Below are 22406 nucleotides of genomic sequence, written 5' to 3'. Positions count from 1 at the left end.
GTGTCCTGTGGGCCCCTTGGACGAGGCAGGGCCCTCCCTTTGCCCAGGGGCTGGCTAAGCGGCTGGGGGAGAGCCAACTGGCCTGGACAGTTATGCATGGACCACTTTGCTGCCGCAGGGGAGGGGGGAGGGAGCAGAGGGAGTGCATCCCCAACTTCTGAAGCAAAACCCTAGGGCTCATAAATTCTGGGAGAGATCAAGAACTCTAAGCAGACCCTGGAGCACAAAATGGAAGCCATCACCATTAAGGTAATCTGCTGTGCGTGGATATCTACTGAGTATGTGAGTGCCCCAGAGAGACTGAAGTAAAGGTACTGGTGCTCACACGAGGTGAAGGATGTGGCAGTTACTGCATGCAATCTCTTGGATCGGCCCAGCCACTTTGACAAGTGCCTGGAAGACATAGAAGGGAGATCCGGACGCTGTAATCTGCGGTTCGTGGGTTCCCGGAACGACTAGAGAAGGACACCTCATTGGTGTTCCTTGAACACTGGGTTACGGGATTGCTGCGCAATGAGGTCCTGCCACACTTTGCAATTGAAAGCGCACACAGAGCCTTAGTCAGACGCCCTCCTCCTCATTGAGAGCAATCAATGGGAAACAGTCTTCCACGCATTTTGTACCATGAATTTGTTTACATAGTATATGCATTTACCACGTATCCCTATACCACGCTTATAAGATAAAAGTGTGTGTGTGTGTGTGTGTGTGTGTGTGTGTGTGTGTGTGTGTGTGTGTGTGTGTGTGTGTGTGTGTGTGTGTGTGTGTGTGTGTTAGTGGTTTAGGGTGGTAAATGTATTTTAGGGTTTAGGAGAATATGGTTATAAAGGTATTTTTAGGGTTTAGGAGTAAAGGTAATTTTAGGGTTTAGGGCTAGATATGGGTATTGGGTAGTAAGGGCATCTTTGGGGATTAGGGTGGGTAGGGTATTGGGTTGTAAAGGATATTAAATTAGGGCGCATGGGGGGGGTCTTCTCCCCCCCCCCAAAAAAAAAGAACGATATACATACACACACTTTTTTTTTAATTTAGTTTTATATAGAACAAACTTGACCCGAAGATATCGGGTATCAGAGTGCTTTACACGAGCACCAGTTTCATTACAGATGGACACATTTATTTTTGTTAGGCACAGGGAGATTAAGTCATTTGTCCAGAATCACAGGATGCTTAGGGTCGTTGCAAACACTCGAACTCTGTTCCCCAGCTTCGAGGTTAACCATTCTAGCCGTTAGGCTACATCCTCTCAAATGTGCCCTCTTTTACTGAGCGTTAGCCCTCAACAGCCCGTGAGGTGACAGTTTACAATTGCATGACAGGCATTTTATTAATGCTTACCTTAAAAAGACCCTTAATTTTGTAAAGGCCAGGGTGGAACTCAACGGGAAGGCCTGTTTTTTTGACCATCCTGATGTGGTGGCTGACTGGTTGGATAGTACTCACATGCCTGGCACTTCGAACCAAGACCGAGAAGAGGCGGAGGAACTATGAACTCATTAATATGGAACGTAATGGGGTTTAAACCGTCGTAAGTTGTTGCGAGATTGCATGGGTCGTGTAATTAGATCCCCTGCTTGGTAATGTCTTGTACTATGTCGGTGAATTCAACACTGCAGGGGTGGCGATGGGGGTGGGTCGGGGGAGGCGGATCCGCCCGTTGGCCCTCCTCTGTTTTCTACGTTTAGTTAACATTAGATTAGGGGCGACAGGCACACTGCTAGTTGGGAATTAGTGTTAGCTTCATGCAGGGGTGCAGGGTGGGAGGGTGGAGGACTCAGTTTTGTGACTTGGTTTGGGGGAGGAGAGGAGAGGAGAGGAGAGGAGGAGGAGAGGAGGAGGAGGAGGAGGAGGAGGAGAGGAGGAGGAGGAGAGGAGGAGGAGGAGGAGGAGGAGGAGGAGAGGAGGAGGAGGAGAGGAGGAGGAGAGGAGGAGGAGAGGAGGAGGAGGAGAGGAGAGAGGAGAGAGGAGAGAGATTCCGCACCATAATGATGTGCAAAGCCGAGTGTATGAACACGGGGATAAGGCCGGGAAGTTAATTGCTTGGCTGGAGCGTGGAGAACGGGCTTCTCGTCTGGTGCGGGAGCTAATGGGGTCATTCAGGATGTCACTGACCATGTCATGAATGATGTAATATGTGACATCATCAGCAGTGGATTGCGGGTGCGCGATATATAGTTAGTGCAACTAACTATATATGGAATTTCAATGGTTTTGTGTGAGTAAAATAAGGTTTTCTAAATGCTAATTCCTAACTATATATGGTCTATAACCTATGGTTTTTTCAGTGAATTTTCAAGGTTTTGTAAATGCTAATTCCTAACTATATATGGTCTATAACCTATGGTTTTTTCAGTGAATTTCATTGGTTTTTTAACAGCTAATATCTGTAGCTGTAAAATGTATTCTTCTTTAAATCCAAAAATATATTTTATATGTTTATTAATAAAAAAAATTTTAAATATTTTTTTTTCTTCGTTCCCGCTTCGCGAATCGGGAAGCTTCCCGTTAGCTGACCTTGATGCCGCGAAATAGACCGCGAGCCGGTAAATGTTTCTTTACCGCAACTGCCGCGTTAGAAAACAACATCGTGACGCCTCCCGTCCGCATGACGTTTCGCGTTGTCGCGTGATACGTCATATGACGTGCTACGTTAGCGAACTGGTACGCTTACCGAGTCGCAAAGCACAGGTTTCTGGAAGCAAACCTGGAGGCCCTGCAAAGCGCTTAACGTAAACACAGCAGGTCATGTGACTTGGTAATAACACTTTTCATTGGTTCATTTCGCTTTTGGTTTCCTAATGATGTAAGACTAGGTCATATAATCTAAAATGAACACTTTTCATTGGTTGAGAACTATTGTTTTTCCCAAATGATGAAAACCCCTCCTTCTTTCCTCACTCTGACTTTCATCTTTGTGAGAGAAAGACCCTTTGTTACCAGTGAGCAATGGCTTCTTTAGTAGCTTCAGCTGGTGCTTCCCCACCACCTCCACCACATCCAAGGAAGAGTGGACCACCTGCTCAAGTTATAATTCAGCAAGAAGAGGAAGAAGAAGAACAGGACGACGAGCACGAAGAGAGGCACTTTTTGCCTGAGGAGCCCAGGACGTCTCACCGGAAAGAAAACTTCATTTGGCAATTTTTTTAAATTCCCAAAGGTCAGAAAAAAGTAAATGCAAGATACGTAACTTGCCTTATATGTCAAGATAGACTGTCCAGAGGGACCGACAAAAAATACAGTTTCGGAAACTACACAATGCATCGCCATATGACTAGGTGGCATCCTAACAACTACAGTGCTGCACAGTTTCGTAACGACCTAGATAATCTCCCTATTATGGCCAGAAGATCTGTTGTACCGGAAGTAACGGGACCAGAGGGCAGGGAGATGGTGCCAAATATTCAAACGAGATTTCATGAAGTAAAACACGTCTGCGTACATTGCAATGGATTCATTTGCTACGGAGAAAGAAGCATCACTCTGATCAACAGAGCTATTGACTATCATATGCAAGTTTGTACGAAACGCCTCAAATAATAAATACTTTTTTTTTGTTTTGTTGCTCCTGTTGAGCCCTTTACAATGAATCGTTTTCATTGCCCCCTGCAAGAAAAACCCAAAAAAATATAAAACTGTTCAGAAAAATTCAAAAAAAGTAAAAAAATGTTCAGAAAAATAAAAAAAATATAAAACAAAAACAATAAAAAAAAAAGTTCTTTTCAGAACTACCTCCCCGTTATTAAAAAATTGGTACAATATTTGGAACTGTGCCAACCTCTATTTCTCGTAGTTCGCTTCCCAGTTCGCTCGCCGGTACGCGAACTAGAAGCGAACCAAAAACAGTAAGTATAAGGGAAGGAAACAGACACTTATGTTAAAAGAAAGACAGCTATAGGGGAGTAAACTAGAGATACTATTACCCGTAATCCACTGCTGATGATGTCACATATTACATCATTCATGACATGCTCAGTGACATCAGCAGAGGATTGCGGGTTTTTTGGCAACGTGCCTTATCCACGGTTTAATAACGCTGCCTTTTGCTTTATATAAGTTTTCAAATTGTATGAAATATATACCAATAGGTCGTTATGAACCTTTAGGTAGTGCTTTTCTTCATGAGGTCTGGTCGCTTCCATACACATACAGATGTTTCAAAGATGATCAAGAAGTTTATCTGAATGGAGAGGAATGCACTGAGACGCCAGATCATTCACTAATGTGTAGGCACATACAGTTACACGGTTCATGCAACAAACACCGACCAAATATGGCTTGCGTGTTGCAAGGCACGCCAGTTCCTGCTATCATCCCCACGTTCAAGTTGTTGGAAAATGGTAGTTATTTGATGCTCAATAATGAAGATTGTTCTGGGTTAATTAAAAGTATTCCTTTTATCGTAACAGTAAGTGAACGGGTTATTTGCTGCAGAAATGTTCTATTTCCTCCCACACATGAACATAGGGAGTTTTCAATCTGGCCACAAATACCAACCTTGGGAGCACATTTCAACGGCATGGCAAGAATAAGAGCTCTTTTGTCTCAGAGAGAGGTGGCCTTGAGTTCGGCCCGTGAAACTTTCGTGCTTCACATAGCGAACACCCGTACAGAGGTGCAGACCCTTTTAAATACTGATTCGCCTTTGCATTTCAGCGACATGGTTCGGACTATCTTTGACGCGTCCTCCACAAAGGCCCTGGCGCACTTTTTTAAAGTTGTTACCAGTGGTCTCGTGACTTCATTTGAGAAAATCTTTGGAGTCATCCCTGCTTTCTTTCATTCTATTTTTTCCACTCTGCTTCGTGGATTCCCATTTTTACTTGCATTACCAGCGGACGCTCTTGTGCTTTTTTACATTTTTAAATATGGATGTCCCTCCTGTGCAAGCTACCGCCCTGCAGCTGCTGACACTGTTCCGCAATCGCATGCTAGAATATTATGGCACAATGCCGTTGGCGATATTAAGCACGGCATATGGATTATCTTTTCGATTCTCCTACTTCACCTGTGTCCAGCCTGTATTTCACTGCCTGACCTGTGATTTCGATTGGGCCATTGATTTGTGTCTCTGCGGACCGGTTTCTCCTGACGTCGACTTTAATCAGCTGATGACTCCTATCATTACTCACGAGTTGGTTTGTCCTGGCGAAAGGATTATGGCTGTGGCATTGATGCATGGACTAATTGGTCCCTGGAATTTACTGGCGGCAACACAGTCTTTCTTGGAACAGAGCTTTCTTGAAAACCCACCGAGCTGTCCTCTGATGGTGATAGAGGATCCGGTGCTGGGAGAGCACGTATGTTCTCTTCCGCTTTTAAATTGGATGGCTGAACTCTTTTCGGATGAAGACGGTGACTTCCTATTGGAGGCTGTTGCAGCTTATTTTGCATACACAGTTATGTCATAGACCTTTTTCATGTTTGATATGCTGAGTACTAGCATTTCATTGACAATTCATTGACTTATTTGTCAAGTTTTTATAATTTAGCTTGCCTATTGGCTTAAGACTCGATAAAGTACTTGGCTGTTTTATTTTTCTTTAGCATTACATTTTCCTAGTTTTTAATGTTTTACCTTGCGGACCGTCCACATATAAAGTTGCAATCTGCTCTCATGAGATGGCACTTCTATTATCTTATTCAGTTCGTTTCCGGATCATGGGGAGGTGTCATCTAGGTCCTGGATATCTCTACACCGTGTTAAGTTAGCATGGGCTCATTACCGGTTTAAACGCCATTTTTCCTTTTTTGCAACTTCTGCACACGACACTTAGTTGTTGCTTTAGCTTTCAACCTAGTAGTTCATCGTGGTTTACATGAGAATAATATGTTATTGCTCTACTATCTGCTTTGCTTGTTAAACTATATCTGTACAGCGAGTGCTGAAGTTTCAAGAACAACACGATACAGAATTGTTATGAGGTCTGATCTCCACGACTTCATACTCATAACATAAGTGCAGCTTCTGCCAATTCTGGGCATGAGGCGGGTTTTATATTGCTTTGCCGAACACACATACACAACAGTTGATGCGGTTCACATGAAGAGAGAGCTGGTGTATGCTGATGTGATTCCTTCAAATCTAAGACACTAAAGTATGGGCACGCCCTAAACCAACACAAACAGACCTTCTTAGCAAATAATATAATATGTGTATTAGGGAGGGTGAGATATAAGCAGCCGCGGAGGGAGTTACGGTGGGGCAGGGAGGCGGGGAGGGGGAGGGGCAGGGTGGAGCCCTCTCCACCCTGCCCCTCCCCCTCCCCGCCTCCCTGCCCCACCGTAACTCCCTCCACGGCCCGTGGCTGCTTATAAGTGTTGCTAACTCTTATTCATTTACAGCATGTTAACATACTGTCACCATTCGCTTTTTATGTACTAGTAACTATGCTGGTAATTTTGCTACTGATAATATGTGTACTTGTATTATCTAAGATACTACGCCTGAGAAGACGGCATTAGTAAATAAACATTTCAAATACACATGTGTTCTTCTTAACTCCATGTTCTGGTTTCTAAGAAATATATAACGACCGACTGTTCATGAGTTCCACGTATCCTGAGGTACTATAAATTCATATTCTGGATTGTCTAAACATTGAGAGTTTGTTATATCCAATGTGACACTGTACCTAGCTTGCTAAGGGGTTTTTGATTACTAAGGTGAGTTTTGGGACACCCTAATTCGCCGAGGTTCCAATCCTCTGTCCACAGTTCTGTGTGAGAACAGAAACCCTGCGACAGGGGCACCCCCGACCCTTGCTGGAGCTTCATCACACTTGCGATACAACTCCAGCAATGCGCCACCTTTACGGCACAGATACATCACGCATCTGTGCTGTTTTTGCCCCATGATGCGCCGCATTGTAAATGCAGCACACCATAGGTGACGGAACAGCGGCACAGAATGACTAACACATCCCTGGTGATGCGCCAGTCATCATAAATCTATCCCTATGCTTCTTATCTTGTTAGAGATGAACCGCCATATGTATCATCAAAGTTTTTTGCATTTCCTAAATAGCGAACTTTAAGGAATAAATAGCGATTCTTTACCATTCCTAGTTTGCGATGAGCTATTTGCTAATTACAAATTACCCATTCATTTCCTTCATTTCCATAGGGCGGTTGGACTCACTTTTAGCTCGAACGGCTGAATGGATTTCCACGAAACTTGGCAAAATTGTAGGGACTGGTAGCCCGATGTGCCTTTGCTATGTCTCAAGATATATGCTCCAGTGGTTTTTACGAAAATTAACTTTGAAAAATATATATTGGGCTACATTGGCCTATATATATGTTGGAGCCCAAATGTAGCCCAATGTAGCCCAATGAAGCCCAATGTAGCCCAATGAAGCCCAATGTAGCCCAATGTAGCCCAATGTAGCCCAAAGATGGCCGCCAGAGACAAAAAAAACAAATGTAGCCCAAATATCAGCCAGATGTAGCCCAACTATAGCCCAGTGACAGAATGACCAATCAGCTTCGCAAACCTCCGTTACGCGGAGCGCTGTTACAGATATATATCTTTTTTTGAACGTTAATTTCTCAAAATCCACTGGAGCACATATATTGAGACCTAGCAAAGGCACATCGGGCTACCAGTCCCTAATATTTTACCAAGTTTCGTGCAAATCCATTCAGCCGTTCGATTATTATTATTATTATTTTTTTTTGCCCCGCGGGGCCCTTTTAAAACCTCCACATCAAACCTAGGGGGTCAGCGAGGATCTACTATGCCCCCTTATGGTCATTTGCCCCTTCGCTTTGGCCTCCTCTTGTCTCTCGATCCTACCGAGAGACAAGATGGCGGCCGCTACGAACTGTTTGGAATGTTTACAGACGCCGGAGAACCAATCAGCTTCGCTTCACAAAGCTCCGTTGCGCGAAAAGTACGCGTACTGGAGCGCTGCCCGGTCCGCTGTTACAGATATATATCTTTTTTTAAACGTTAATTTCTCAAAATCCACTGTAGCACATATATTGAGACCTACAAAAGGCACATCGGGCTACCAGTCCCTACAATTTTGCCAAGTTTCGTGCAAATCCATTCAGCCGTTCGGGCTAAAAGTGAGGCCAACCGCCCTATGGAAAACTCAATGTTAAAAACACGTTTTGGGACCCCCCTTTTTTCTCGACCCCCACTGGACGAACCCCCCCCCAATTTTCAGGGGCTGCTCAGAAACAAAATGTGCCATTTTCCTGAAAATTTCAGCCAATTCCGTCCACAAACGCCAAAGTTATTAGACATAGAATTTTCAAAAATCCCATAGAGAAAAAATCCTAACTATATATACCTACTGGCGACCGCCAGTAGGTAATATATATATATATATATATATATATATATATATATATATATATATATATATATGTGTGTTATTTTAAAGTTGAGAGCTTTACACTTGGTGGATTGACTCTCACTAGTGTCCTCTTCAGTCAGAAGCTCAAGGGGTTCCTGTATAATTCTTAATCATGAGCATCTTCAGATACATTTCAAGAGAGTTTTTCCATGGTCATTAGCTGCAAGAGAGTTTTTCCATGGTCATTAGCTGCCATAGTCTGGCGTACAATTCTGTGATATCTGAGGGATCTTTCTTCCTCCAGGCTGCTACTATGGTCGTCGTTCTTATTGGTATTGTAGAGGTACAATCCCTAATAATAAAAAATCCTCAAGAACAGAGAATTTCTGTATAACTGATGTCATTTAAGACCTCTTTTCAAAAAGGCTGTATCTTAATACAGAACCATCAGACATGCTTTAGGTCACCACCTTGCCAACATCTCTCCAACACAAGGGGCTCACCTTAGGCTAGAACTTATATAGTTTAGCCGGGTGCATATACCAGTCAGAGTAGTTTACATTAAGATTCTTTTACCTAGGATACTGTGTGAAGTTCCTTCTCCATCTCGCCATACCTGTGTCTATTGTTGCAATAAAAGATGCTATTCCATGAGTATATGTAGCGTTTTTAGGCTGCAGTAACAGAACCTGGCTTTGGGCCTTTGTGAAGAAAAAAACGGATGAGGAATTTTTATACTGAGGAAGTTTGTATTTCTACAGCTGCGTATTTGCTGCTACTTTAGTTGCTGCCAGATATAGAAATGTTTCTTGTGCCATTTCCTCAAAGAAAGTAAACAAGAGCAAAAGAGGATGTTTAGAAGGTTTTGGCTGTAGACTCTCCAAGATAGATGTATATGTGGTCTCTATTTAGTCTGAAAGCACTTACTACAAAAACATCATGAAACACTGCAATGTGATCAACAGTAGACATTTTCGAAAGAGAACCTGAAGGAGAAGTTGGTGTTTAAGATGTCAGTGGCAAATCTGTGTTAGACATTTGAATCTAAATCCCTCAAGGATGGAGAGGATAACGGTGCTCTTCTCCTGCTTCAATTTGATGGAGATTTACTGGAGTGTGCAAGTCACATAAGAACAGCAAGTTCCAGTACTGGCACAAAACAACTGTTGAAAAACCGTAGACAAAGAGGTTGGAGGTATGGTCATCCTAGGTGAAACTCTCCAGAGGAGTTTGAAAGGGATCCTCTGGTGGAATAACTAAAGCTGTGCGAGGAAAGGTCTGCGAAGGAATGGCCAAAAGGGGAGACAGACAACACTGGTGTGGTTGAGCCCACATTCTCATGAACTGATGGAGAGGATCTGCAACCTGATACTGATCTGTAGGATTTCACCGATGTGACAATGATCTACAAGGTAGAGGAAGGGTTGTTTACCTTGACACAGACAGTATTGTAGGAGAATGTGACAAAGTCCCTAAGATCTGACTCCATTCCGGTCAGGTCCCCAACTCCATCCTGGACCACATTCAACCCGAATTCTGTCAATTCACTGTCATAGCTGTTATAAGCTATAACAATATGAATATCGTCCACCTGCATCATTTGTAGAACTGTGAGTGTGTGAAGTAATTCTGATAATGAACCAGATAGAAAACCTGATGAAACACCCAGTCTGGAACAAGTGTTCCCATATGAACATCAGGGTCATCAAGAAACATCCTCAGATAATTCATCAAAGTGTAGTTTGAATGGACATCCCCTAATCTCCCATCTCCTTAAAGATAGGTCTAGGACTCTTTCTTTGGAACACACAATCTATATATCACATTCCTGAAATTATGTCAAAGGTTTTCATATTGATTAGTATTTAAAGACTGTCACTCAACCCCTTAGGTAGAGAAGTCCTTCACCCCAGATTATCCTGCAAGATACCATCTGAATATGGTCTTGGTTATTGTCGGCACTCCGAGATGAAGCATTTTGCCTGCCAATGATAAGAGCAGAGTACCCGAGGGAGGCTACTATCGCCTTAAGCAGGGAACACTTCATTCACAGCTCATAAGGACAGCCTGAGCGGTCAAAAAGATATGCAGTGCACCGCTTCTCCCAAAAACTCTGGACTGCAAGTTTTTCTACTACATGCTCTCCTAGGAACGCGCAAAGAAGTAGGTTTAAGGGGGACAGGCTTTTGAGATTACATTTTAACCTTGTTAGAAATGTTCTTTTTATTCTTGGCATTTACAATATGCCTTCCTGCTTTTTTTGTGATGATGTTAGATGTACTAAGAAACCGGCTTGCCCTGTATAAATGCTTTTAGTCAAAAGTGTCTGTTCTTAGTGCTGTGCGTGTGATACAGTTAAGAGGGAATGAGGTTTACTTTTCCTACGGTGCCCGGATCCCTTTCCAGGGATTGTCAGTAAACCAGAAGCAATTACTTTAACTATGCATTGAGTGGGGTTCTGCAGTACCACAATAACCTGTCTTTCTGTTCACATTCAGTACTGGTGCAATTAACTAAGTTCACCTGTGTCACTCATGGGTGGGAAAGCAACCCTTGTAGAACTACGTAAGAGTCCTAGTTTACGCAACAAATTCCTAAATGGCAAATTGTGTGATGTAGACCATTCAGAATGCCTGGATGAGTTAATGGATATCGAAGTCTCCTTCACCCCCGATCCATGCTTTGGCGACAAGGGGTGTCTAGGCTACAGCTGCAAGATTGACGCAGTAGCCATTTTAGAAATATCAGCCATACCAGTCGTCATCATTAGTTTGATGTGAAAATCAAGAATGAAGAAAATGCCCAGGTCTTTCCTGCTTCACACTACCTAAATGTAGCTCTGCTGGACTCTTTTGGGTGAGGAGCCAAGGCTACAGTAGAAGGGATCTGTTCTCTGGCAATCCATGCTCTATTCTTCTTTTTGTCGGAGTTCCTCAGTTTTCTATTAAAACGAATGCCTTATCTGTTTTTCTGAAAATTTTTTCAAAAATCACATTCTTTTGTGAACGGGATAAAGGAAAGCACACTGTACACGCTGAATGAGGTCACTTGTTGCTTTTTCTGTCCCATAAGAGGGGCACTTCAAGAATAGTGAAGGTATTCTCACAGAAAAATCCATCTGTAGAATAATAAAAAGGTGGATAGGAACGGGTTTACGTGGACAGGAAGTAATGGCGCTCAAACAATATTTACGTGAATATTATGTCAACCCAAATTAAGACAAAGAAGACTACCAGAAGAAACTGAGATCAGGCAACGACAGGAACAAGTAGATTTAGGAGGTAACAGCCTACAAGTGATCAATCTTTCCTCTAAAAAGCTAGACACAAATATGATTTCCATATTAGGTAAAGGGCTAAGATTCAATCCTAAAGAATCTGGGGACTTATGTAAATTGAAGGTGGAATGTTTACATTTGTTAGAGGACTTAAGTTGAAGAAATGTTTCACTTGTAATCCTACTGTCAATAAAAAAAGTCCCCAATGCAATTGTGGGTAATGCGTGTGGTGTTCTTAGCATACAGGACATACAGGCTACTAAACTATTGTTGTCTATCACGGAGGTTGAGGACTCCCAATATACTATGACTCGTCTCTTGGAAGAATTAGATATTGGCATGGATCTCTCCATTTCAAGTGGCCTTAGAAATAAGTCCAGATGGACCCCGACACTCCCGGGTGGGAATTCTATTGACACCTTTTATAAACGAGTACTACATGATCTAAACGACTGGGACTTTAAAAAAACACATAAAAAGAAAAAAAGATTCTTTAAGGACAATCTCAAAACAGGTGAACGACAAGCTCTATGAGAACTGGGCAATGACAATGAGATATTGTTAAGAGAGGCTGACAAAGGGGGTAATGTTGTCATCATGAATAAGGCTGATTATAACAGAAGTCATGTCACAACTAAATGACGTTAACTGCTATGAATTGATTAACCACAATCCTATGGGCCCTTTGAGTACATTGATCAACAAACATTTGGTGGACTGGCATTCTAAGGGTCTGCTTGACGACGACGAACTTGCTTACCTGAACGCTTTCAGACCAATTTACCCATGCCTTTACACTTTGCCCAAAGTGCACAAACATCAGGAATTTCCACCAGGCAGACCAATTGTGTCGGGCATTGGGGGTCCCACTGAGAAATTGTCAGAATATGTGGACCTGTTTCTAGGTCCACTGGTACGTAATTTGGATAGTTACATCCAAGACTCTAAACATATATTGAGTCTCCTTGCAGATCTAGATTGGCAGCCGAGCATGTTCCTGGTGACGCTCGATGTGGTATCACTCTATACCAACATCGAGCCAGAACTGGGACTACAAACCATAATACGTATGCTCAACATTAGACCTGCCACTGAATGGTTACACAATGAAATGTTGATCATGATGATACACATTATCCTACACAACAACTTTTTTTATTTGACAGCAAATGGTACAAGCAAATCAGGGGGGTGGCAAGGGGGTCTACATTTTCCCCCTCTTTTGCTCGTCTGTTCATGGGTTGTCTGGAGAATTACTGGATCTGGGGCGATATGGGAGCCACATGGATTGATAAGATCATATTTTGGGGCAGGTATATTGACGATTACTTGTTACTGTGGTCAGGTACCCAGTCAGAACTACAACAGTTCTACGACCACATCAACAGCAATGACTATGGTATGCAATTCACCATGTAATTCAGCAACACAAACATTAATTTTCTAGACATTGAACTGTACATCCAAGATGACAAACTTAATAGTCGTCCGTTTCGTAAAAGCACCTCGTGTAACTCCATCTTGCATGCAGAAAGCTATCATCCAGTACACCAGATCTGTTCTATCCCTTATGGCGAGTACATCAGAGCCAGACGTAACTGCAGTGAGGAGACCGAATTTCAGGAATGCATAAAGGACATGAAGGCAAGATTCCAGGGTAGGGGATACTCTACATCTCATCAGGGCTGAGAACAGAATCACGAGGGTGAAAAGGGATGATACCTAAGGACTAAAGACAGACACAGTACAAACAACCAGACGATCTGTATGGTTAACAATTTCAACGAACTTAGCCATACTTTACGCAAAAGTCTTAAGAAACACTGGAACATTCTACTAGCGGACAATACATTGGCGAATCACATTACCAAACACTCACAGATTACGTTCAGACGAGGTAGAACTTTACGCAACAGACTAAGTCCAACACTACCCAGGGCTGTTAAGACTGATACCTGGCTCACCCCACACCACTGGTTTCCACAAATGTGGTTTCTGTGGGGTGTGTAGGTGGGCAAAACACAAGGTCAGGACATTCAACGGGTGCAATAACAAAACATATGAAATCAAAACCAATATCAACTGCACTACTAAGTTTGTTATTTATGTAATTGCAATGTGGCAAACCATACGTGGGCAGCACAGTAAAATCTTTAAAAGAGAGAATTGGGGAACATGTCAGGGCATTACACCAGCAAGATGTGAGGTACCCATGCAGCATCATGCACTGCACAAGGCCCAAACAAAGAATTTAGTTTTTTGGGAATTGAACAGATACCACAAAGTCCACGAGGTGGCAATAGGGAATTACACCGTAGAAGAACAGAAGCCATGTGGATTATGAGGCTACACACAGTTGAGCGGGGACACTTGGTCTGTGAGTTTGCGTTCTTTTGCTCTATTAGGTAGCTCGATTTGCTATCACGTACGAATAGAGCTGTTTGGGATCGCTCATTACTATAGCGCATCATTAAAGTAATTTTATTTTGTGTGGGTGCAAATGGATTATTCCACTCTCCCATGTTTTTATTTAGTTTGGGCCATTGATTTTGACAAATAAGAGGCTTAAGTGTGGCTATATAGCGCAATCAACTAACGAATAGCTCTTCTATGTCTATTACTGAGCATACTATCACGAACGTGCACTCAGCCGTGTTCTAGTTGTTCGGGACTTCCGGGGTGTTAACTTCCACCCCGGGATTGTGTGAAGATGCCAGGAAGCAGGCACCTTAGGGAATTTAGTAAGTGAATTATCCCCAGATAGTGGTACGCCTGGTCTGGCTGTATTTTGTGGCACTGACGAATAAGTACCACTTTACATACTAATGTGCCCCATTCTTATTAAAACCCGCAGAATCTCTAAGGAACTCGCACACGAGCTCCACCGGGACTGATCCAGTCGCGTTTGTATCCTCCAGTCTACGTAAGTCTTACTACAGTTTACTTGCGTTAATTTTGGAACACTTAATGGCCTCAATAGAGTCTTACTAGATGGGCCTTTGTGCCTTTTTCTCTTTCCCACTATTTTGTTGACTTTGGAAGCTAATTGACTCAATATCTGCTTATATACTGACACTGGCGTCATACCGAACTGATACGGAGATCGGCTGAGATATGTCCAAATCTTTGGTTATATTCTAGGACTATTACGGTTAGATTACATAGATTCTAACCTGTTGTACTTCTGTATTAAGCTTTATGGTGGCCTATACTAATAATTACCTGAGTTAATAGAATGAGAGACGTTTTGTGAAGCCAATGATTTTCCACTCTGTTTCCACCGTACTGTGGATAGACGGAGTTACCGGTTGTGATTCAAGTACTTTGGGACTGCTCCCTTTCCAGAGCTTTATTTTACCCTTTACCGCCCTCCATTGCTTGGTCATGCACCTGTAAACTTGATCACCGGGCTGTTTGTATTATGACGCTGATTTCCCTAGTTTAAACACATCTATGTTTATCCGTCTTTTCTTACTGGCATTTTCTTTCTCCTCTTTTCACTTATACTCCAACAGCTTGTATTCTACTATTGATGTAATATCCGTCGTATCGAGACTTTATATACCCTACCGGGTTGCAATTATCACCGGCTTTGGGGTAAGATTGGCCGCTTTAGATCTCTTACCTTAATTTCCAATTGTTTCTTTCTACATCTCCTGGCTTATCTGCCTGATGCTAATTAAACCACTCCACTCCACTCCACTCTCTTCTCTATTTTCTTTTTTCCTATTAGTTATTTCAATCTTTGATTCAGCCACAGAGGTATCTTACTTTCTTCTGTTTTATCATGTATTTTAGCAAAGTTTACGGTCTGCACACCGTGACTTACTAACAGTACAGTATATACATGCATGTGTGACTTATTTCGAAGTTTGGAGGCATTTAACTCCCATGCATATGAATGTTTTACTGCAACTCTACTTTCCTCACATGTATAATAACACAGTTAGACAGATGGTGGTTTACACTATCTTTCTGGAATTTTCAATCCATATATTTGGACATTCGACTCCTGAACTTTGGTATTATTGTCGTCCGATCCCACAACCTGTGGGGGGATTATAGGCCGGCTTAATAATCCTTTTCACTGGTTTCCACGCGTGCTGGGTGACGGTATTTTAACTTAATACAAATGAGGGTAGTTACATTGTTTTGTAGACATGGTTTATTCATGCCTTGTTCTGAGGTCATCTCTTTGTATTATTCCCAGCCCTGAAGAGTTGGAGAACACTGTTTCCCCAACGAAACACGTGTCGGCTGGCTGTGTGTAACTTATGTTTGATGACCAATTAAAGAAAAACAAAGATCCTGACATTGGATTGATTACATTACTTTCAACATTCATCTACTCTATGTATTATCTTGTATGGGAGCGCAGGATTATTGCTAACAATAATAAAAAGGTGGGAGGTCTTCGTAGAGGTCAAGGACGTTACAAAAAGTGAGAGAAACTCCTCTCAGAAATTGTGTTTTAAGACCCTACCAGTGTTCAAAGAGCCTCCTCACAGGAGACTGAAAAAGGAACTAATGGCCAATATAAGGGAAGCTGGGATTGTGAAACGGCTGGATTCTAAAAAGAATTGTGTACTATTTCCATTCATCTCATCATGGCTGCCTACCTGGCACATTTTCCTTCAATTTTTTCAGGTCTCTGCATTAGTACTATTCTGCTGTATAGCTTTGTGTAAGGTTTATTACTACGTGAAGTAATAACTTCTCAAAAGAAATCTGGAAAACGTAGTCTTAGATAGGTAATAGTGTGGCACCTGTATGCTATGCCAGACTATGAACCTAAGTTTTTGCAGGTCCCCACACGCAGGCTGGAAAACTATAACACTTAAGACTATCAAAGAAGATGATACAGTACAGAACTGTCTGAAACACTACATTGGATAGACATGTGGAACACAAACTCTGGTTATTTAATATAAATGTGCAGACAGTCACCCAGGGAGCCAAGATTTCTCTACCATTATCCAGAGTCCCCCAACAGTTGGAAGAGTAGAGATTAGTTGACCACCACCTAATATAGGCAGGTTCAGGAACAGAATCTTGGGAATTTTGACAACCTGCCAAAAGGTGCTTAGTCCTTCCTTTTAAGAAGAAACTGACTGACTGAATGATGAAGGCATTTTCTAAAAGAGGGAGACTGCCAGGAGCTAAGGCATGAGGAATCAACACTTACTGCTGCAAGTCAAGGGAAGGACCTGCATCACTGAACGGAGTAAGCCTTGGACTGCTCAACTTTGCTACCCTAAGGGTTAATGTGTGTACTTAGTAAAATAGTCCAGGTAGGTAAAATCTTAGACCACTGATCCCTGCCTCCTCCAAGATTTCAGAAAAAAGTTCAACACCTGGACTCCCTGCTGTCCAAGACAGTTTATCATTTGCTACACCTCATGTACCTACTCCAAAAATATCCTCACAAAAAACATTTAAATCAACTTCTGAATAGGGTCCCTCATGGTTCGTCCACTGAGCTTTCTACAGGGCATGAGGCCTTTAGAAGACAAGGTGTGTGTGAGTGGACTTTAACAAAATGGTTTCAATACATTTGGCTCTTCCACTTCAATGCCTACTCATTTGTCCAGTCACCTAGATGCCATCCTAGAGCGTTATCTGTGCAGGTAACATCAAGCACCACAAACACTTTTTTCATGTTTTATGATCTCAAAAGCATTGTTCATTGTCGCTCTGCCCCATCACCACATTGTTGTAAAGATTAATTTTCACTCTGTGCTGTCACCACATTGTTGTCAGGATTGGCTCAGACGATACAAAGCAAAATCACTCCAAGCAGGACTTCCTAAAGGTCAGTATAATATCCAGCCCTTCAAAATATATATATATTTTTTTTAAAAGGCTAAATGGTTAATTGGCTGACAAAGGAGATCCCATTTCACACTGCCTAAAAAGTATACACTAGCTCTCATTTGAGTTCAAATCAATTCAAACTCTTCTATCAAACACACAAATACATGTCTGCATTACCTCATCTCTGGAACAAAAAATGTCCAACTCGCAATTTGATCGCACAAGGTCTATAACTTGATGTGCTCTACCTTGTACAATTAATCTTTTCCATAATTGTGTAGACTCAGTTACCTACAAACAAACTATTTCAAAGGGAAAATCGGGATTGAGGAAAAACAAATACAGAATTATCTGTAGCCATTTTAGGTTTATCTAAAAAAGTGAAGGGTTAAGCATTAACTTATTTTCAATGTAAATAACCAACAAGAAAAAGAGAAGGTGCACTAAAATTAACGGTTAAGGGTTAGCCATTATTTTTTTAGATAAGCATAAAATCGCTACTGATATTTCAATGTATATAACCTGCAAGAAACATATGGGATGCTGAAATGATGGCACTACTCTAAGTAGGAGAACAAAGGCTGAACAGTAATGATACATGCAGCCATGCTTCGGAGCTCATTAGTGCCAAACATCTTGGATATATCATCTTTATTTACTCAGATGAGGAGATGAAAAGTTATATGTGCTTATAATTAAAATGACTGCAAGACCATCTTAATAATATCTAAGTTTAATAGTCATGAAAAGCGTATAGATACAATGCGGTGGGGCTGTGGCTCCATGCCTACTGTTAAAGACTAGCTGCAGGATGCTGCATATTGCCAGCAACAATTGGATGTGTTCGGGACACTGGCTCCTGCCAAGCTACAACTTAAAGATAACGGGGGCCTTTTAGGACGTACCTGGCTCTCCATGGGGAGTGTAAGCGCCCAGAGCAGGCGGCCCAACCTGATGCTGGATTGTGCCACAAACACAACTGCAGTGCAAGGGAATACAATTGGCTCCTCCAAGTAAGAGTGCAGGGATGAAATTAAAATCAGCCAATATGGTAGCATGCCATAGTTTAAGACAACATTCAAATGTTTTTCTAGATTGTAAGATGGGACGATAAAGGCGGGAGTCAAATTGTCAGTTCTGTTGATCAAATGTGTCTCACATTCGCTAATGTTGACATGATTGTCCAGTAGTGCATACATGCGGATTCGCTTCTTTGGTTGTTAGGCCTGGATCTAATTAAAACTATTTAAAAAGGGGTTATGAATACAGATGACTAACTTTAGGGATCAAGAAGGAAGTAGTCAGGACAGGTTTCTTTTTTTCAGGGAGACTGTGAATGCTAAAATGTATGTTCCAAGGCTCCAAGGGATGTTGGCACTAACAGCAGATGGATCTATGGGAGGCACAGACAGCTCCTGCAACTCGATGTCTTTACATAAATAGGGGAGTTGACAAGGTGGGGTTAACAGATGGTTTAAGTGATACTATGGTCACAAGTCCAGGGTTCACTAAGACAGTGGCACCTTGATGCTGGAGCAAACTACAGTGATGTGAAATGTTTGTGCTGACAGCAGAGTCTCAGGCATTCTTCCAGAATACAGACATTCTGAGAACCTAATGCAGATGCAGGATTATTCGAAGACATTTTTCCAGGATATGGACATTCTAAGAAATTGATGCAAATCCAGAGAAGAGAGAGAAAGAGCAGCATCTCCAAAAAGTTGTTTTTAAACAAATGATTGATTACATTTTGATTACCACACCTAACTAAATGTTTAACAATAGGAATTTAGAATTAACTTTTCTGTTGAATGTCCCAATAATGTTTTCATTAATATAGGGACATAAACCACACTTCTTAACACACTACTGCACGTGTGGTAGTGTAGATTAATGTGGCTTGCTACCTACATGCAAGTGTATAGCAAGACAGAAAACACGGCCACAGGACTCTAGTACCGCGTCACACAATGAGATTGTTATTAATTGATATTTCAGTGGCCTCTAGATTTGTTATGTGCAGTATCTTACAAGTTATACACTGCCAACAGTAGCACATTCTGACCTTTGTCCTAAAACGTTTGGTGCTCGACACAGATGGGGTCTTCACACGCATTTGCTGAATGTATGGATAACTAAGCAGTAACTGCAGGGTAAACAGAATTTGTCAAAAGGGAAACAAAGTGGGATTTTCAACTTCAAAGCTTGCTTCCTTCTGCATCAAAAACTCACAACCTGCATAAAAAACATGCAATACATTCACTTACATCAAGTGATTGAGATGGTATCTTGAGCTTGGTTAGATGTGATTTGCTGCTGTGCTTCAGCTCACTCATGCTGCTGCGAGGATGACTGTTGTAGTGTTCTGTGGGAAGTTTTGGTTCCATGGACTCTTGTCCATCCATCGGCCGGACATAGGCAGTGGGCTTTTGCAACATTGAACTGGACTTGGACATCAAAGAAGGCGGGAAGGATTGAGAGCTACTGTGCTGCCCACTTGAAAACGATGGTACACGGGAAGGAGAATCCCAGTTTACATCTGGGTCCCTTGGTGATTTTGAGCGCTGCCGTTCCTTGCTGTGGTGATCACTACCATGAGACCTCGAGTGGCTGGAGCTTAATGAAGACCCAGTAGGTAACTTTCCTGGGCTGACAGAGCGGATTTTGGAGTGCTCTGATCCATGCTGGCTTTTTTTGCGGCTACTATGTGACTCTCGGTCATGTTTTTGTCCACTGCTGTTGGTGCTATTGCCACTGCTACTCGTCCTTTGATTACTGTGGCCACCCTGTAAACTGGAGCTGGATCGCTTCTGTGGTTGGGATGAAGTGCTAGCTGCCGGACCTACTGGTGTCCATTTACTGCTCTGGTGAGAGTTTTTAGGTCTCTGTTCACCAAAAAAGCTTTGGTTTGACTTTTCATCCGCCGTGGCTGGAACTGTTGGCTTGGGTATTGCAACTAGCTTTTGCAGAGATCTATCACTTATAATTTCCTTCATTTCATCGTAGTTTCCAAGCATACTCTGTATACGACTAGACAATTTGTCTTCTTTGCTGGTCTGTAGGGAGTAAAATAGAAAAATAAACCAAAATTACAAATGTACTCTAAAAAGCATGCTTAATGTTAATAAACATCAGTGTCTGCAAATCAACAGAAAGCTTAAAACATTGTCGCAAGGGACATACTTTAGGTCACAACATTGAGATTATGGAAATCTAAACAGTGATTACATTTTAGAGTTCCATTTTGTTCAGGAATATGCAGCGTTTTGAAAGTTGAGCATGGTTAAAAAGACAGGCCATCAAAATGTTTGGATAAAAGAGATTCAAAATGTTGGACTGAAGGCTACTCTTTAAGACAAAGGAAAATTCACCCGAACATAAAGCTTTTAAAAATAAGAAATGTAAAAGGACAAAAACACAATTGTACCTTCCAGATGCATAAGACAATGCACAATTTTCCAAATTAATTTATCTCAAATTGATAAACGTTTGAAAGATAATGTTAAATATATACTAGGGAACAGATGTAATTAAATATACGTTTTAAATGAGACCTTTACCTACATAATGTAAGTCAGTCCTAACACAAAAAGGGACAAGTTAAAAAGTAAACATGTCAAAATATTGTATGGGTCATTCACAGGTGTAAAGGAGGTGACTGACATAAGACCACTTAGTACTTCCAGGTTCATGTTATAGCTCAGAATTTACATCAAAGTAAAATAGTTTGCTATACTTTTTACCATGATCTCTAAGAGATGAATATTCACTACTAAAGTTAGTCCACCTTCACAAATTGTTAGTAACTCTATTTTCACTAGTAAGCAAGACCAGAAGCAATGGATGTTTAAAGTGTAAGAAGGGCCTCTATCCTTTGCATGATAGGCGCTCTCTCCCTACCAATACCATGTGCAACTACAAAAGGTTTTTGATACGGTCATGCACAAGAATCCGAAAATGGCAATATTCTCAAACGTACATTTCATTTCTCAAAATCGGCAGGTTTAGATATTAAAAAACACACACACTTACAACTATAACAAGAAGAAAACATGCTCCCAAGGATCACCTACTTTCTAGGGAACTTAGTAAAGGGTTAATTTACTGGGAAAAGCATAGAACTCAGTAAGCCTCCATGCTGATGTATCAAATACTACGAAGAAAGCAGTTCAGAACAGAAAGACAAACTCAAGAGACCATGTGTTCTAATGGTTTTTGCTAACAAGTGCATGCAGCTCTTGCAAAATCTACTGTGGACGATGCTCAATTTGTAAGTGAATGCATCAAATTATATATGGCTGCCTCCTTTTGTAAGTAAATAAAGCTCATTAACATTATGGTGCCATGGGTCAGATGGTACCTTGATTCCTGTAGCTGATAGAAGACAAGCAGATAAAGTTACCTACCTGAAAGTGCCATTCACCAGTATTGCTATCATTAATAGATTAACTTGCTTGAATTACATACTGTGGTCAGGCTAAGAAATCATAGCACATTTTAAAGAATAGCAGTGAAAGAAATGCATACATGGAGTGGAAACCACTGTGGAACTACAAATAGCATATTCAGCTCATCATGTTGGTCCCAACTTCGGTACATTAGGTGGATGTGCTCTGACCTTCACCCCTCTCCCTTCAAAGGCCATACCACCTCAGACATTCTTTAGAGAGACGCGTAAGGAATGGTTTCAGGAGCCCAATTAATACAAGAGGAAGAACATTCAAATCGATAAAAGATATCAAAGTTGAGGAACTGAAGTTACAGATAACTATAGGGCCATATGCATGAACACATTTTCCCATAGACACAGAATGGGCAAAACCCTTTGATGCATCTGGCACAATGTTTTCTCTCACAGGGTTCCATTCCTAAAAGATGAACGAGCAGCAACTACCACAATAAGAGAAAAAGGCTCACCTCCGTTAAAGGACGAGCAGCTCTTTCAAAAAGAAACTCCTGTTTAGTATCAAGGTTTAAACAGTAAAGTCTGGACTGCACTGTGACTTACTGTT

At 41.7% G+C, this 22406-nt stretch overlaps 1 protein-coding gene across 1 annotated transcript in view; it reads right to left on the bottom strand.

Moving 5' to 3' along the window:
* Window positions 1-22406, bottom strand: part of AFF4 (ALF transcription elongation factor 4) — a 907016-nt gene that overhangs the window by 645765 nt on the left and 238845 nt on the right. The window contains exon 5 of the mRNA XM_078653083.1: window positions 19662-20450. Coding sequence (XP_078509209.1) covers window positions 19662-20450 — 789 coding nt within the window. The remainder of the gene's footprint in view (window positions 1-19661; window positions 20451-22406) is intronic.

The sequence above is a fragment of the Lissotriton helveticus genome, chromosome 7 (genome assembly GCF_964261635.1).
Source record: "Lissotriton helveticus chromosome 7, aLisHel1.1, whole genome shotgun sequence".
NCBI lineage: Eukaryota > Metazoa > Chordata > Amphibia > Caudata > Salamandridae > Lissotriton > Lissotriton helveticus.
The sequence above is the reverse complement of the archived record's forward strand: the minus strand, read 5'-3'. Positions and strand labels throughout refer to the sequence as shown.